Raw genomic sequence first — 18,201 nt, 5'->3', positions numbered from 1 at the left:
TTTACAGAATTTAGATTTCACACACACACACACACACACACACACACACACACACACACACACACACACACACACACACACACACACACACACTTTATTAGCTTTTCCCATGTACTCTGGCACTCTGCAGTTTCTCACTTTAACCTCATTTCTTTGCTTTCTACACAATGCACTTCTCACTTTTGCACAATGCATCATCTTGTTTCATAACACCAACAGGGCGCTGTTATTTTCCATCTTCTGCCTGCATGGCTTTCACCTCACACCGTCATTCCCAGCTTTCCTTTTCTCTTTCTCATCTATTCCAGCAGCTGCCCTCCTCCATCACCACCACCAGCAGCACCCGTCTGTCCACAGACTCTCAAACAGGGCTTTGCCGCAAGGGGCGAGGAACTAAAGTCTAGGACTTGTTGTCACTCCTTGAAATTCTTGGAAAACGTTTGGAGTGTAATAAAGCAGCTTCTATCACCCACTGCTGTTTTGGTCTCCTAGTAAGTGTAAAAGAGAGAGTGCAAGGCAGAGAGTTTAGCTGAGGGATGACACTTCGCTAAGGGCTACTCTTAGCCTCCCATCCCCTTTCTTCCTCATGCTTTTGTCACATCTTCCACATTTCTCCTCTCAGCTCCTCTCCACTTCTCTCCTTTCCTTTCCTCTCCTCTCGTTCTCTCCTGTCCTCTCCTCTCCTTTTCTCCTCTCCTCTCCTCTCCTCTCCTCTCCTCTCCTCTCCTCTCCTCTCCTCTCCGTATTGATGATATGGGAAGCGACAGCCCACCAGCCTCAGCAGGACACAGCCTGTTAGTGGAGCCTCTCTGGGCCTCAGGGAGGAAGGACAGAGGGACGGAAACCACTTAAATATAGTGGATGTAAGAAAAAGAAGAGAGTTTAGAGAAAGAAGTAGATGAGAAGAAATGTAGACATCTTTTTGTCTATATTGAGAAAAGTTTGGTGCACATATTTTGCATCTGATGAATTATGTATAAACTGATAAGAATCACCACAGGAAGTAAATATCAAATTGAGATAAGTGAGGTTCTTGGAATAATTAACATACACTGATAGAAATATATAATTTCTATTTGATATTGGTTTTATGCATCATCACAACCATTGTTTATAATTTCTTGTATTTGCCAGCTACAGTATTTCTGAAATGAATGCATGTGAATGGTGAGAGGTGGTATAATTAGATAGGGAGGAGAAGGAAACAGAAGTATTTTAAGTCTCCTAAGCTGTCGCTTCTGGAGATGCTTTTGGCAGGAAGAGAAAACATTGGAAGGTGAAGACGTAGTGGAGTATTTCTAGGCCCAGGGCGCACTTCCTCGAGCTGCTGCTATAGGTGAATACAGCTGTAACCAGTAGCATGTCGAGAGAGAGAGAGAGAAAGAGAGAGAGATAAATGAAGTGAGAAGGTGGCGGTGAGTGGTGATGAGATGATGAAGAGAGAGAAAAAAGAAAGGTGGAGGAGGAATGGTGAGAAGAGTATGGAGAGAGGGAGACATTAGGTGACAAGAAGGTAGGACGGGAAAGAAAAGGAAGGAGAGAGAGGTGGTGATAAGATAGAGAAAAGGGAGAGTGAGGGGTGTGAGAAAGAGAGGAGGTGAGAAAATGAAAACCCTCCCTCTGAGATCTGATGGAAGACAAATACAACTCTATGTCTATGAAGTATCTATATGTAGATTATCTATATATGTGTATTTATCAATATCTTAAATAAAAAAGGCCAAGTGAAAAGCATTGAGTGGTGGTGAGTTACAGGAGTATTTCTGTTCGAATGTCAAACTCAGAGCAGCAAAATGGCGAATGTGACATGACTGTGCTGTTTCACTGATATGATATTTAAGTGATATGGAAGTGTAGACTATCTTATATTTAGCATGACAGCAGATAAACACCCCTCTGAATTACTGCACGTGTCCGGTTCGTCTGAGGATTAATACAGGTCTGACGTGGTGCTCGCTGACAGCACCAGTTGATAGAAACAGTCGATCGGATCAGTTCACAGCTTCAAAGACGGGATAAAGAACGGTGATGTTGTCCTCCTTCAAAGCTGGGTAGCCACCTAGCTCCATGGAAAATGGCAACCGAAAAATGACGGGGAATAGAAAAGTGGTTGTAAGGGAAAAACAAAGTGAAATTTCACAACCCTACCAACAAGAAACCAGCAAACATGAACACAGAGGCAATTCAGTTTCCTCTCTGTAAGCCTGTTTGAAATAAAGACATGGTGCCTCCTGCAGTTAAAGTAAAGGCCCCCGACACTACTTTAAAATTAGGACTGTTAGATAGAAAAGATCACCAAGAGAGGACCACCATCTTTATAGAAAGATAGAGGGAGGGAGGGAGGGAGAGAGAGGGAGAGAGAGAGAGAGACATCCACTATCTATAAAGAGAGAGGTCGCAGAGGAGAGCACTGGAGCGAGTAAGGTACACAATAGAGAAAAAGGCGAGAGAGAGCGAGGTGTTGTAATTACTGCAGTGCACCCAGACAGAATTAGCTAGACGGACAGTGATTAACCTTTAAGGCTTGCTGGGCTATGGGAGGGAAATAATTAGATTTCCCCCCTCTCTCTCTCTTTGCCACGGGGACGGTGGAGAGTGGAGACTCGTTGCTTACAGTCAACAGAGACAGAATGAGGCACTCCAAATAGAAAGTGATACCCAACAACGGCCTCAGAGTGTCAAGTGTGCAGCCTGATAGAAGCTCTTTGGACTCCTCAGGAGCAAGTATGGTCTAATGCCGGGTTTAGATTACACGACATAAATCCTGTATACTTTCTCAGCTCCGGATAAAGTGGGAGTTCTTTTTTGGATTGTCGGTTGTAGGGAATTACAACAACTGTCGGACACGGCTCCACCTAGTTGTAAAGTCGGGAAGCTGTGGGAGAAGGATGTTTCAGATGCTGCTTGACAATCTGACCACCACTTGTGTGAGGCATTTTGACCCTTTAAGGGCAGAATTGTATGTGATTACATATGTGTGGACAGTAATTGCACATGACGCAATAAAGGCAAATTACAAATTTCTTTAATTATTAAGGATTTACAAGAACATAGGTTGACAAAGGTTAAGAGGCTTGACATGGCGAAAAAGAAGAAGAAGAATAAGCTTTGGTCTAATGAAAATAAACTGAAAGTATCCCTAAGGCCAGGTTGGTTAGATGCATATTACTATTCATTATCTGAACTACAGCTGCAATATATTCATACTTCATTTTCATGCACACATACATTGATTTGAGGCTTTTTTTTATTCACTCCATTGGATTCATACATATATAAATGTCATTGCTGTCAGGTGCAAACACTTTTTCTCCTAAATGGAGTCAAATATAAATCTGTTCTCTCTGCAGTGGTGAAATGTGTCTTTACATCCTCAACTTTCCAATTTCCGATGAAATGCAAAAAAAGTACCTTTGCATTCTGCTTCATTACCATGCATATATCTAACTGACATCGAAGAAGTCAGATTTCCTCCTACACCTTCTTAAAATATGACATTCAGCAAAATTGGAATTGTACGGTTCTCATTTGACACCAGTATGGAAAATCTCTATACATCATATGATTAAAAAAATGAAACCTTGTTTTTTTGTCTGTTGGAGAGCATTTGTCAAGTACAGTTCTGACTGACTGCTTCAGCCGAGAGGAAATGAAAACAAAAGATAAAATCAACAGAGAACAAAAGCTTTTATAAAATGTCAACACATTAAAAAAAGTAAAATATGAAAAGTACATAAAAGAAAACCAATAAAGCAGAGTTTCATGAGGTGATTTAAAGCATGGTAGAGATTTAGTTGGACTGACAGCTCCTCAATTCAGTGTTTTTCTTGTAAATGTCTTTGTCTTTAAGGCAGACAGAGAAGCTTGTTGTACAGTTTATATTTAGTCTTAATAATTGTATCCATAGAAACAAACCAAGCTCTGTCTGCACCTGAGACAAAATGTGGACGGCAGGGTGAAAAAGAAAAACATCTATCTCTCATCCAGCAAATTAAAGTGAGTAATGGCTTCATATTAACCCCTCTGACATCTTAAAAAGTCATAGCCCAACACAATGGAAAACTGGGAATGAGATTGTTGTGATTAAGCAGGTTGTTTTCTTGATAATGGCATTTAACCTTTCAGATAGTTGTGTGTAAAAGCCTCTAGTGACTGCACTGGATCTCTCTGAATTAACTCCAATACAAAGATTGGAAGCCTTTAAGCCGTCACGATTACCCCCTCCTCAAAAAAAAAAAACAAAAAAAAAAACTCTTCTTCTGTATTCAATTTCATGCTTATAACCATTTCAGAATTTTCAATAACAGCCCCTATGCCAGTAAATATGCTATTACTGGCTTGTGAAATCATCACTCTTAAAAGAAACTTGAATTACACAGCTGACAGAGCTGTATGAAAGTGGTTTTCTGAGTACATAGTGCTAATCTGTGGATGTAGACACACGCTCGCTGTTTATGCTTCATTTGCTGTAACAGAGTCTCATTTAAAAGAGAAGATGAAGACAACTTTGAAAGAAATTAGACATAGATGCTTCACAGTTTCACTTCACTTCAATTTGTCCATTTGTGCATGTTATTGTCCACCAGAATTAGAACATTTGTTATAAGTTGGTGAGAAGTTTATTTGCTTTCTACATCGTGTGGTACTATGTTTGCATTAAAGAGGTCCTTTTCACGTAGATTTATGCAGCCTGTGGCCACTCAATATATGAAGGGAGATTTGAAATTCAATCAACGATTTGTGTAGGTGTGATTCTGAATTTAAAATGTCCTTCTAGATAACAAGATCTGCTGCCACTTCTCTGAGCCTAAATCTCAGACGCAATAGTCTTAATTTCTTATAGTCCCAGAGTGAAAAAGTTCAGTGACAGCTTTTGTAGACAACTTGTGGCCCCAGGGCAGTAAATGAGGGAAGCTTTCCCGTTGCGCTTTAGTAGACCTTGGTTCCCTTGCTCCAGGCACCTTAATGAATTATCTCTCCCTGCTTCATTGCTTCATGGAGGAAATCTCTTTCAGTCAGAGATCTTCACTGAGCAGGATGTCCTCTGTGGCTTTTAACTAGTTCAACATGTAAAGTTTGCTGACGTGAAGATCTTGACTGACTGGGGAAACTTTACTGAGCTAAGCACATATAAAGACCAGAATTGCACACTCATGGTTTCCACGTTTTCCCCAGGTAGGAGATTAACACTTCATTTTACAGTCCAATGATTGTGGGATAACAAGCAGCCAAATCAATAGCTTTAAATGCTAACAGGCTTGGAGAGAGTACACTGTTAGCTTGCCTCAGAAGTAGGAAGACACCCTGTGAGCATGTGCAGGATTTGTTGAAGCATCTCACCAGGTATGCTAAAAGGGTTAGGCTTGCCCTTTTAGCCCAACTTTTAACCCTTTTTTTATTCCCAAACTAAACTCAAACTATACTTATACTTTGGCGAGCTAACAACACTATGGCTCCAGGTCTTAAAGCCGGACTAAACACAAAAATTTCCTCATCACTGCAACAACCAACAGTTAGACCATGGGAGGTCCTCAAAAACAAGATTTTCAGCTTCTGTTAAGTTGCTCTGTAGACGTGACTTACATCCAGTTTTTGTGTTTGTACTCAAGAACTGCTTAGAGGTTAGATTTAAGCCAAACACACAAACATCATTTGAAAGTTAGATTTGGAATAAGGGCTTGGAGATCTGGTTTTAAGCCAGACTATTGGCAAGGGCAGCAGTATTGGCAGGTACCTGGTTTGTATCCAATTTATCCACTTTATTTGCATTTCTGCATGTGGCCTTTAATAGAAGTGAAAACCTTTCCCATCAGAACCCATTTGCAGTTAATGCTTAAACTTCCAGAGCAAAAACCTATGTATTTTGTGCTGCTTGCATATATCTGACTCTCAAAAGTCTCTCATTCAGAATACAGATGTATTGCACATTTTCAGAGCTATTGAAAAATGAAGAAATGTTTGACACAAATAGTAAAGATTCATGACAACTCATTCATATTTACAGTATGTTCATCTAGAAAATACCTAGAATCAATATTATTACAAAACAAAACTGTAGCTACTCGGAGAAATCTGAGGGGTTGTTGGTGAGTTTACAGTAACATCATATACACAAAATCACATGGGAGGAAATCCTTTACTCTAAGTGGCTTACTGAAGTTTTACCCCAAGTCAAAGCATGTCGCCAACATTTCTGACTTAATTACACCACGAAAGAATAAATAAGCAATCATGTTCATGGTCATAGGACCAGAGCTTTTGAAATGTTCACTGACGATGAGAAAAACTAATCAGTTTGTGAGTCAGCCTGGTAAAAAGTGGGAATTAAAACTTATAACACACACTGTATCTGAGATGTCCCTTAATCAAACAAAAGAACTGAATTCATTCACTTTCTCCATGCAGAGTCAACATGGCCAAGGTTTTTCAGTGAAGGAATGCCATATTGAGTGAATTGACTATCGTTACTCTGAAGTCTTTATTGAATCTGTTCCCTCTGAAGACTTAAGGAGCTCGGGGTGACGACTGTCCTTCCTTTGGGCTTTTCAGTGAGTCACATCTCTTGCTCCAGTGTGTGGGGAGCTGAGAGCTCTCATTATCCGAGTTCTCTCCTCAGGATCCTGCCCTCTGTGGTGGCACTTCCTCCTTAAGCCTCCCTTGACTCCATCTATCCACCCTCCCCTCTGTCTCCTCCCTTTCTTTCTCTCCCTCTCTTTTTCTTGCTGCAAGCAAAGGTCAGATTAATTCTTTTTCATAATTTCCTGTCAGTGAGATTCCTCCCTCAGAGACTCCATCTATGGCTCAGTGTCTGAAAGATGTGATTAAGGTGAAGACAAAGTGAATACCTCTGTCTGACAAACTGAATAATGTTTTTTTCCCTTATCCGTATAGACATAGAAGGTGTATGGTAATATCACACTTAATAAAGTCTCTCAGTTTCATTTATATTCTTCTTAGAATATGAATTTCAGTGTGGATGCTTAGGGTGACACTCCACATTAGGAACTAATATGGGCTCATACCCACAAAGGAAATGTCATTTAGGAGCAAATGGCTTCACTGCTCAGATGACATGGTTTGCCCTAACCTTGCTCATTAACGCCGTGGGTCTCTGAGGGTCTCAAAGCCTAAACGCAGACATCCACAATATAGCTACGTACCTCAGATGGTAATAATGTTATGAGATACAGAGAGTAATTAGATCCCCAGTTGTGAAAGCAAAAGCTCCTTTCATTAAGGAATGAATTGAAACTGCCGCCCCCTCCCTCTCCATCCCCCAACAAAAAAAGACTTTTTTTTATAACCGCAAGCTATAATTCTCCTTGACATGGAGTGAAGACTCCCCGCTCAGGGCCCCCAATTACAGACTTTTGCCTCACTCCAAACGCTTCACACTGGACTGCAAGTGTCGGCCATTTTCTTTTTTTCTGCGGGAAAAAGAGCAGAGAGGGAGTTGAGCAGCGTCAAGGTTAGGCGAAGCACATTTCATCTACTTTTACCCAGGGAGAAGCAAAGGGTGCGCGAATACAACAAACCCACTCCCACCTCCAACTCTGGCTCTCAAGGACACGAGAGCAGGACGCAGCCGAGTATGAACAACATGTGCAGATCTCTTAATGAAGCTGAAGGAAAGAGGGCACCGGCAGAATTCAGAAACGATGTGAGGAAACGGAACACGGGGAGAAAAATAGAAAGGAATAAAGAGAGATAATCAAGAAAGATGAACAGAGAGGCAGAGGAAGAAATAGAGAAGGTGCACAGGTGGGATAGCCTGAGGCACTCCTGTCATACGTGACACATTGTTGTGTGTGTGTGTGCATGTACACTCAGTGTTCTGGCCTCTGACCCATGGCAGAGGAAAAACAGATTGCTTTGACAGGTCCACTGACACCACATGAGATGTTCTGCTCTTTTGCCAGAGTCTCCGGAGAGTCCTTGGCTACCAGATGTCCAGTAGGGTTTGAGGCATTACTGTAGCTTGTGCCCTATAATGTGACGGTTGTAAAGGGAAATTGGCAGAGAGCTTAGCCGTCAATATACTATTTGTATAGATGTGATCTTGTTCTACAAAGGCCAAGTCTCAGCAGAGTCTGGATGCCGACAGTCATGTAAACTTAATGGAGTTCATGATACTTGCAGAAGTGAACTCTGTAAATGGTATGTTGGTGTGAAATCACAAGCTGAACTCTATATAACAAAAATGACCCCGCTGGTCGATGAAACCCAAGCGCTCAGTTGTTTGCTCTTTTATGCCTTTTTAAACCAGAAGTGGCGGGTTAGGTTTCACTGCGCAGAGCCGCATTCATTAGTTTATAGTGAAATGAGAAGCCATTAAAAAGTCATTGTATCGGTCGCTGGGCAGCACGGCTGGTTCCAGTCAGTCTGCTGCTCCCTGCATCCTCCCTGACCACCTCCGGACATCCAGGAGCCCAGACAGCACAGAAAGACCAGACTCCTGAGCGCACGCCTTCAACTTCCCAGCACTCGCTCACGATCTTACCAACCTGGATCAATAGCCATAGGACACTTACTGTACTCTGAGACTAGCCATTAGCCCATAAACATGCCCGAGCACTGGCACCAGATTTACTGTACATACGTTTAATGGAGAGGAGAAGAAGTTGTGCTTTGCCAGGTCAATCATTGTGTAGTTTTGAGGTAACATGGTGGTACACCAATCAGTTAATGCATTATGAGCACAGAGACCATAATCTGTTAATATGTTCCAAATCCTCAAAGTTGAAAGTTTCAGGCCAGTTAGAGTTTAAATCCTTGAATTACAATTATATAACACCTCCATACAACTTCAAGAAATATGTGAAAACAAATGTAAACCTTTTCTGAAATTATCTCTTAACTGAAGTCCTCTTGATCAATAAGGACTTTTATTTTGCATATTTATTCTACACATTTCACCATACATATAAACTTTACAGTAGACAAAATAGAAACAGTTAGCTTTCAAATTTGTTTTGAGAAAAAAATTAAATTTTAAGGTCCTCTGTTCAGGCTACTAGATGTGAATCGGTCAAAAACCCTCTGGGACCCTCTGTATCTCACACACTGGTTTTAGTTCATCTGTAGTGTAAATACATAATGTCATTCAACTTCAATGTTCTGCTTTATCAGATTCAGTTCAGACATTTTTATTACATTTGAATCATTGTAATTACACTGAAAATGTTTCCAATACATGACTCAACAAATATATTCACAGTGTACAGCCTACAGTTAAAAGTTCAACATTCAGGTGCTTATTTATTGTTTGTTTATGAGAGCATCGAGCAGAAATAAGCAGCTAAGCCAGGAGCAAGAGTGACAGATGTAAAAAAGAATATTTATTCACAAAATCGCCTCAGAACTCTCTGTACCATAGATGCATAAAGACGAGCATAAAGGAGTGCAGGAGTGAAAAGGAAGAGGGATACCAAGGACATTTTGAGGGAAATGGGGTGCAACGAGTAGGTACATAAAAGGAAATGATGTATATTACGCCAGTCCGGGATCATGGTTTGTGTATTGAGGATTTATGGCGGCGTACTTTGCAGCAGCACAGCACCACACCTGATCATCCATTATTATTGTAACATCTCTCACTTTGGGGGCAGACATGATTGATGGGGAGCTGTTAATGACTTTGGGTTGAAATTGTTATTACCACAGAAGTGACACGCAGTATTTAAAAAGGTGGTGTTTGCAAATTGGGCATCATCTGAAAAGAACACAGTCATTTGTCAACTGATTACTGTTAAAAATGGATCAAGGTGTCATGGAAAATTATCATTAAATATTTCCCAGCTGGAAATAGAAACATGTAAGCAAATAAGAAACCTTTATTTTGTGTCCTCCACTTGTATCTTACTCCATGTGTCTTCTTAAACAAATATGCATTGTTGTGTTCAACTTCACCTCAAAATTATAAGCAAAACTGCTCATTGCCTTGGCACCAGTGGAGTGCTTTTATTCTGATAGTATTTTTGTACAGTCTAATAACCCTCATCTCTCACAATCGCTGGAACGGCATGCATGGCGGTGACTCACTGTAAAACACAATTTGGAGGAAAAAAATAAAAAATCAGAAGCAAGCCTTGCATAAGAGACACTGATCAACCCACCCCACATCAGTTGTAATTGGTGCCATTAGTCTTTTTATGCTTGATTGCTTGCCAAAATGTCAGCCTATCTATTTCCCTCATACAGCATTTTTTTTCTTTCTTTTTTTTTTTTTTTTTTTCCTGAACTATCAGTAATTAAAAGTGACTGTCTACTTGTCTCGGTGCCAAATGGGAGAATTCGAAATGTATAAAACTTACACAAACACTTTTTTAATCATTGGTTTTTAACTGGTGGTGAACTTTCAAATAAGCAGAGCTTGCTATTGTAAAGCACAGGTACCCATTTCTGCACATTGCATAGTACTTTGCCCACTGTGTGTTAGGTTATGATGAGGGCAATTAAAGATGACAGAGAAATAACACTATGTCCAGGATGACTCATGCGCAACATTTTATTGACCCTGGTGGAAAATTAGCCCCTCAGCAAAGCACATAGAGTGGTCTGAAACAAAATATAAAGCAATATACGTGACAAATTAAAATTAACAAATGGAAAGAGCAGATAATTGAATAAGTAAAGACAATGTTGTCGTAGGCCAATGGGTTTTTGATATATGAAGGCGTGGCTCTCTGCTATCTTTAGAAGATTGACGGTAAGGCATAAACCGTCTTTGTACACTGGCATCTCAACAGAAATATGTATTAATGGATTACTTTGGCTGCCATGGTACACATTCTAGCCCTAAGGCTTCTGCTGCTAGACCACTATCCTAACAGTTTATAACACCTAGGCTGTATCATTTTTAACCATGCCAGTGGCGTAGCTCTGGGGAGGGCAATGTCAGTCGGTCGAAAACTAATGGATGAAAATTCATGCAGACATTCATGTTCTCCAGAGGATGAATTGTAATTCATCTAGTGCCAAATACCTGCAGAACTATTGATATTCATCTCATCCATCATTGTTAGCTGTACTTTGTGTTTATAGTGCTAATTAGCAAATGTTAGCATGTTAATACACTAAACTAAGACATGGCAAGCATTAAATCACCTAAACGGGAGCATAGCAGCGTTGTCATTGTGAGTATGTTTACATACTGACATGCATACTGTGCCTCAGTACAGCCTCAGAGCTTGTAGCATAACTGTAGACTCTTCATATTGGAGTCATTTTCATATATAGGTATGGTTGCTTCGTACCACACCTGACTACGATTGCCCCCCGACTCACATCCCCCACCCATCAGCTTTCACATTAGTACTGTTGTTCTGTACCCAAGCACGCCTGCGTATCTTCACACTCCAATACAGTAGGTGGCGGTAAGCACCTAGATAGTTTGCAATCTGCAAATAAACACAAAGAAGATGAGGAGTACGCTTGTATCATCAACTACGCAACATTTGATTATGTTCTCGCCCCAGTGTAGAGAAGCAGCATTGTTCTGTTGTACCCACACACAAGTAATACTCTTGAATTATTATAAATTATTCCAATTCCATTGTGGACTGTACCAGAGTACACATTAATCCACATTCAAGACTGACTTTTCAAGTGGAACCAGGCACGGGTTATTGATCCATGCCAGTGTATGGGACACAGTGTTCACACTAATCAAGCAAACTGGGCGTTGGGATCAAGTGTACTTGGATGCTGGCCTACGGGTCCATGATGTGAAAGCCCCCTTAGTCTTGTTGCTCTTGGACATACAAGTTTTAATTGACTTCAAAGGTTCTCTACCTGTCAGTAGGTCAGGCAGCTAAATCTATAATTAAATATAGGAGTACAAATTGTTTTGACTTCCCTGGTTTGATTTTATAGGTTATTTATACATGCAAGGTGCCCTCTAGTCGCAGCATTAGCTTCTAGTGAAGCATTCACTGACCCCATGATAGTAAGCTCATTTTAGAGACCTTTACTACCCAAATGTATTTGAAATGGCAGTAGTTTACGCTTCGGGTTTAAAACAGAATTAATTGTAACTGAGCATTGCTTTTTATCCACAACTCCACCACAGGACCTCAAGCTTCAGAGGCTTTTTAACTTTTATTTTAATTACTTAATAAATATTTAGAGGCAAGGGTTGCCGGAGGGATGAAATATAAATGAGGCTTTTTTTCTTTTTCTTTTTTTTTGTAAATAGCTCATGATATAATTCTCTGCACGTACCCATTTTTTTCTTGTGAGTGCCTGCATGTGTACAGGTATGTGCTGTGCATGTATAGGTATGCATGTGTTTGTGCTGTGTTTACAGAATATCTGAAATGACGCAGACTTGCATACTATCAGCATTTTCCTGCCAAGCTCTCTTCAGAACAGGTAGCGTTTTCTTTTAACTTTCCCATGCCTCTTACGTGTTTCGTGCTCGCTACAATTGAGGAGTTTTAGGCTGACTTGCCCTCCATTAAAGATTTAGCTTGTTCACAGAGGGGAGTTATTAGAGGCAGGGGCCCCTGCTCCTCAGGAAGAAGTTTCACATCAGGAGCAGTTTGTTGCTTTGTCAGAAGATTAAAGCCAGTTTGTTGAAAGGTCTTTTTGTTATTCCACGTGATTGATCTTTTTCCACCCTCCCCACCCCCCACCCCCACCACTCTTTCATATGTCAGCTATGAATGCCAAGCTGGTCTCCCTGTCTCTCCTTCTCTTGCTTGTTTTTTTTTTTACACAGTTTCTGTCTGTTTTATCTATTTGCATGTCAGTGTTTCATGTCTTTCATTGTCTCTCCGCTTTTGTCCCTCTGTTCCTCCTACATCGCTGTTTCAATATTACAAGAGCAATGCTTTTCTCCAGCAGCTGCTCAAGGAACTGTGCTTTCTTGAAACCATTTTTCTGTTTCATATTTACTTCATTCCCTTCATCTTTTTTTCTTTTATTCTCCCTCATTCTCTTCCTCAGTGTATCTATCTATTTATATCTTCCATGTGCAGTGCTACAGTGATACTGGTCAGTGATCCTTTGCCCCTGCCAGTCACAGTGCTTGAGGGACACTGTTGATAAGATTATAGCTTTTGATTATCCTCCAGACTGACCCCAGGATGGCCTGGCCCTGATGCAGGACCAGTCTGCCAGCCGCTACTACTGCTGCAGCTAATGAGGGACGCCTAGTGTTTCCCGCTGCTGGCTGACTCCTTGATTTATTGTTTCACTCAGTTCATACCTGCGGCTACATTCCAGTATATTAGGAAACATTAGATAATGAAGTTTACTCTGCGACTGATGTAGCTATCCTGTGGTCTTTTGCAGACAAGCAGGCTGATGCAAATTAGCAGTGTGTATTTAGCAGTGATGTAGTGGTAGGTGTATAATCCCTCATGTGGAAACCGGTCTTACCGCAGCATCACACTACATAACTCTGACGTGACATTAAAGCCTGACATATAGCACATTCTGAAAATAAAAATCCTTACATGGTTGCACTACATCAGAGTTACACTTAATGATGAGATGCACAGATGGTAAGATACACTCCAGAGGGCTGTGGTAGATTGGGAGGGGCATAAGTACCCTGCATTTACTCCCTTTCTTACTGTAGCTTTGAGGACTGTCACTAAGAGGGTTTCTTGTACATAAAATGTCCTCTGCACCTATATCAGAAAATGTTTGGATTATCTGCCTAAAAAGCTACATATGGACGTCAGCCATCCCTTAATCTGATGCACTAATAAATTGATGTTAATCAAAGCACTTTCCATTGGAATGATTGACTTAAGGTGTCAAACCAGTGCAGCGGACGCATGCAAGAATTTATGCTCCTACCAATGTAGAGTAGTATTGACATACAGTATACTCCTCTTTTCCCTCCTCTCTCATGTTTGATCCATTTATGTGCTGCAGCTTTGTCTGAATCGTGTGTGTTTGTTGGAGTATGTTAGCTTTCTTGAATATATGCGTGTGGAGGCAGGCATGGTAAACTCTGTATATGTGCATATATTTGAAACTTAATTCAATAAGAAAAGGTTGCCTGCACTCATTCCAATATGCTCCACTGTCTCATTTCAAATACTGCCTGTAGTATTCTTCTGTGTAATACACTGTGTACACTTTGCACTTAACTTGCATAGTATGTGAGTTTCAATTTGGTAGTGTCGTCTCGGATTGAAAACGGCCATTGTGCACTTAGCGGAAATGACGATCACCACTGTTAGCAAGCTAGCTAGCTAGCTAGCATTTGCGCTCCTTCACAGATAAACATACCGATGGCCACTGTCCAACAGCACAGTTGTACTTTATGTACTGTAAAACAAACACTTTGTTTAGACATGTATAGTTTGAATTTGTGTGGTTTAGTATTCATCATGGCAACCATCGCAACAGCTGCAGCTTATCTCAGCCACCGCTTTCACAAGTTCGAAAATAGGTTGGTGGTCCCTCCTCTTCCGCCACATAGCCAAGATGGTGACCATTGAGGATCAGAAGTGTCCAGCGCTTCACTCTCAACATTTTGACCATTATGAGTGCACCATCTGGCCTCTTATAGTGTACTTCATGTCGGCATAATTGTCAGTGTCAACACACTTGTGCACTCAAAATAGCAAGTGTAAGAACAGAAGAAAGCAAAATGAGATGCGCTGATAGCACAAGAGCACATATGTATTATTATTCTTCAGATTCAGATGCAAAGATCTCAAAGGCTGTAGCTGCTTGGTTTACACCATATATATCCTCTCCTGCATTGTATTCTGCTTCATGCTATCTTGCAGAAGCCACTATTTTGAACATCAAGCCTTAGTGTCTCAGTGCAATGTATTAACCTTCTAGGATTATAGGAGAGAGGTGATAGAAAGATTAGAGGTCAAAAGACAAGAAAGATGTTGATTTAACTCAACACAGCCGTGCACAAACACGATGCAGACCTGAGCACACACAGCTATCTAGCAGCACATTCATATTTACATACCCAGTGACTCTTTAATGAGCCACCATCTAATGATACAGCCACCTGTGACAGCTTTAGTGCAGCTGTAATTTCCAACTTAAATACGGTCACTGCTTTTAGCTCTGTAGCTCTGCATGGGTGTGTGTGTGTGTGAAATGAACACGGCATTAAAATAGTATAGGCCGTCCTGTGTAGACATACCAGCTTCCCTCCTTTGCTCTTCTGTCATGTACACAAGCTAATTACAAAGGTTGGTGTTTATAACCTTGGCAGATCAAAGGAACCTCTGTGACCTCTGATATTTAGTTGGATGTACACATACACCCCCTGATCCATAAACACACACTCACACACACACACACACAGAGAGTGCTTGGTGTCCTAACTGTAATTACGCAGATGGATAGAAAGTAAACACTTTAATTTGAATTCCTCCTTTCACCCTCTGTGTTTCACTAATAATTCCATTCACAGTAATTTGTTCCGCCTCAGGCAGTGACTCATAACAAAGGCATTTGGATGTAAAACAAATGTACGACAAACATGTACGTACGCGCACACACCCTTTTTGTCCCCTCCTTGATTCTTTACACATTTTACTTCCCCTCCTTCCACTTTTCTCAGCTCCATCTCCTCCACCGCCTTTTCTACACTATCAATGTTACAGCTTTTGGCCGTAGAAAGCGTGGAATTATGGCATGTCAGTGTTTTAAGTGCTGCCACTATAAAATGAGCACAGAGAAACCATAAGAAGTAGAATGAGGCAGGCAGGCTATGCTCCGCTATGCCAGCCATTTACTACCCTGGCACAGCAATATCATGATACACTGCACACTTGGGGCACATGACAGCAAATCTACCCAGCAGATATTTATGAGGGATGTATTATTTTTCATTATGCACACATTAAATCACCAGTTGAAATATTAGTCTTTTCACTCTTTTTTCTTTTTTTCCATCAGTGTGATTCCACCCTGGAGCTGAAAACATTCGCAAGAATTCCTGTTTTTTAGCTTCATTTGCCCATTATCACAGTGCCATGGAAGTAGTTCACTTTGAGTGCCTTTCTAACATTGTCTGTTTGACAGGCACAGTAAAGATTGCTACTTAAGGGAACATTCCCTGAAGGGTTTGGTTCCACAAAAATAACTCTTAATGAATGTTTCAGGAATGTTCGCTAAAGGTTAAATTTTTGCAACATTCCCTTAAGGAACATTCCCTTGATTGATATGCATATGCATAATCATTTGCTTTTGTCAACCAGGAAATTCTACAGTAGAATTTCTTACAGTCGCTAACATGTGACCCTAAGCTAAATATAACCCAAGTTTCTGCAACTTTTAGCAAATGTTCCTGAAAAGTTTGGTAAAAGTTATTTTTGTGGAACTGTTAGAGAACTTTGAGGGAACGTTCCCTTAAGGTTCTCTGATGGTTCCACAAAAATAACTTTTAACAAACGTTCCAGGAACCTTTCTGGAAGGTTACTTTTTAGAATTTTACGAGAACCTTACCCACTTCCAAGTGGAGGATAGGCAGCACTTTTGAGGATATAACCACTATGTGATCTCTGATGGAACATTCTGGTTCATGTGTTTAACTACAGCCATAATACTTTAGAGGCCAATAGAGACAGGAACAACGTCAGCATCTTCAAAGTACCTATAATCCCAGTAAAGAACATCCAGAAGGATATTATGGCTTTTATCCAACAGTTTCCACATCACACACACAATCTTCCTGTTTCCCACAAGAGATGCCATAGCCATGTTTTATGGGGATTAACAACACAGGATGAGTGTGTCTCTGCTGGTCTCACTGTATAAATATCTCCTGACAACAGTTTGACCTGTTAAAGTTTCATATCGATCGGGATGTCAGATGCACTGTTTGCTAAATGTTGTACACAGACTTCACCGCTGCATCTCATCTGTTTTTACACCTACATCACACTTGCAAACCCTTCTGGAGTGAAAGGTTGTTCCGCGGCAACATTACCTTTCTTCCCTGTCACACATGAGCTGCATTAAATGTGTCAGAACGAAGGTAGCTGACATGTGGGAGTGAGCGAGTGAGTCACTGTTTGCTCTGTTGAACACATTGTTGATCCGTGCATACTCATTTGGACCGTGGACCCACAGGGCTATGCATTCAGTTTCCCAGAATAAGAATGATAATCTTGGATCACTGGCCTGGTTTCCATCAGCATTGTATTCATGTGGTGGAGTGGTAAATCATTACTCCTCAGAGGAGGAGTAATGATTTACATTTTGCCTAAATTTAGATTTAGTTTAAAGGTCCCTTAAGTATTTTTGGCTAAATAAATTCCAGTGATATTCTGTGTATATTTGACGCCCTTTACTTATGGATGAGAAACCCATTTTGTGTGCCTCAACCAGTCATAATTAAGCAGATAGATCTGTTGTCCTTGATTTGTTTTGTTGTTGTTGTTTTTTAAATAGATTTCACTCATATGGAAAAGAATAATTCACACGTGGCAGGTTTTAATTTTGTGGATCATCCATATTTAAACCACTTGGAGGCAACAGAAACAAGCAACAATGACATATTTACCTTAAATCCTTACATGGCTAACATGTTAGCATTCAGATGACATGAAGCAACATTAGCATTCATTTGAAGTATTTTTCTGGCCATTTGGCAACTTTTATTCAAATATTTACTCTGTTTTAGCCCTATTTTAGTTTCCACAACGTGTTTCAGGGAAATATTCAACTCTTTACCAGCTAAATGCTCCAATACGTTCACCAGCTTGTGGTTAATGTCTGACTTTAGTGCTAGGCAGGTAGCGTACATTTAGCACAAAATGAGCTCTATGGCAGTACCAATACAGTAAAGTAGCAGGCTGTAAAACCAAAATGTTAACATGTTCGTCACTATGATATGTTCATATCATGAAACACTTATAGGTTTAAAGGTGGCTCTGAAGTTTCTTGAATTCGCAGCGGTCTAAATTGACACCGTGTTAAATGTTCTTTACTTTTTTACATTTTGTGTGCTAGATATGTTCCAAGCGATCATATTTTCACCAAAATATGGCTGCTTCCGTTTGTAGCTAGCATAGTTAGTTCCCCGTTTTTCATCTTTAAAAATACACCGTCTGTGCACCAGGTAGTACTCAGAAGTTTCAAAAGATATGGAAATATGATAGACCCTAAGCTACTCTTAAAAGATTACTGAACAGTTTTTGTCTAATTTCATGTTAAGTTTGGTCATGTTCTATTCATGTCAATAGAGAAATATTGCGTGTGCGT

The 18,201-nt window shown here is 40.5% G+C and overlaps 1 protein-coding gene across 6 annotated transcripts in view; it reads left to right on the top strand.

The window, feature by feature from the left end:
• Positions 1-18,201, top strand: part of samd12 (sterile alpha motif domain containing 12) — a 121,005-nt gene that overhangs the window by 43,848 nt on the left and 58,956 nt on the right. For 2 of the 6 annotated variants that reach the window (XM_071500531.1, XM_071500529.1), the window contains exon 5: positions 309-472. The exons of 3 other annotated variants lie outside the window; for them this stretch is intronic. In XM_071500531.1, coding sequence (XP_071356632.1) covers positions 309-397 — 89 coding nt within the window. In that variant the 3' untranslated portion in view covers positions 398-472. Of the gene's footprint in view, positions 1-308; positions 473-18,201 lie in introns of those variants that run through there. One more of the 6 variants, XM_071500530.1, reaches the window with a different exon arrangement.

The sequence above is a fragment of the Trachinotus anak genome, unplaced genomic scaffold (genome assembly GCF_046630095.1).
Source record: "Trachinotus anak isolate AG129_WGS33_773 ecotype Australia unplaced genomic scaffold, CSIRO_AGI_Tana_v1 ptg000016l, whole genome shotgun sequence".
Taxonomy (NCBI): domain Eukaryota; kingdom Metazoa; phylum Chordata; class Actinopteri; order Carangiformes; family Carangidae; genus Trachinotus; species Trachinotus anak.
The sequence above is the reverse complement of the archived record's forward strand: the minus strand, read 5'-3'. Positions and strand labels throughout refer to the sequence as shown.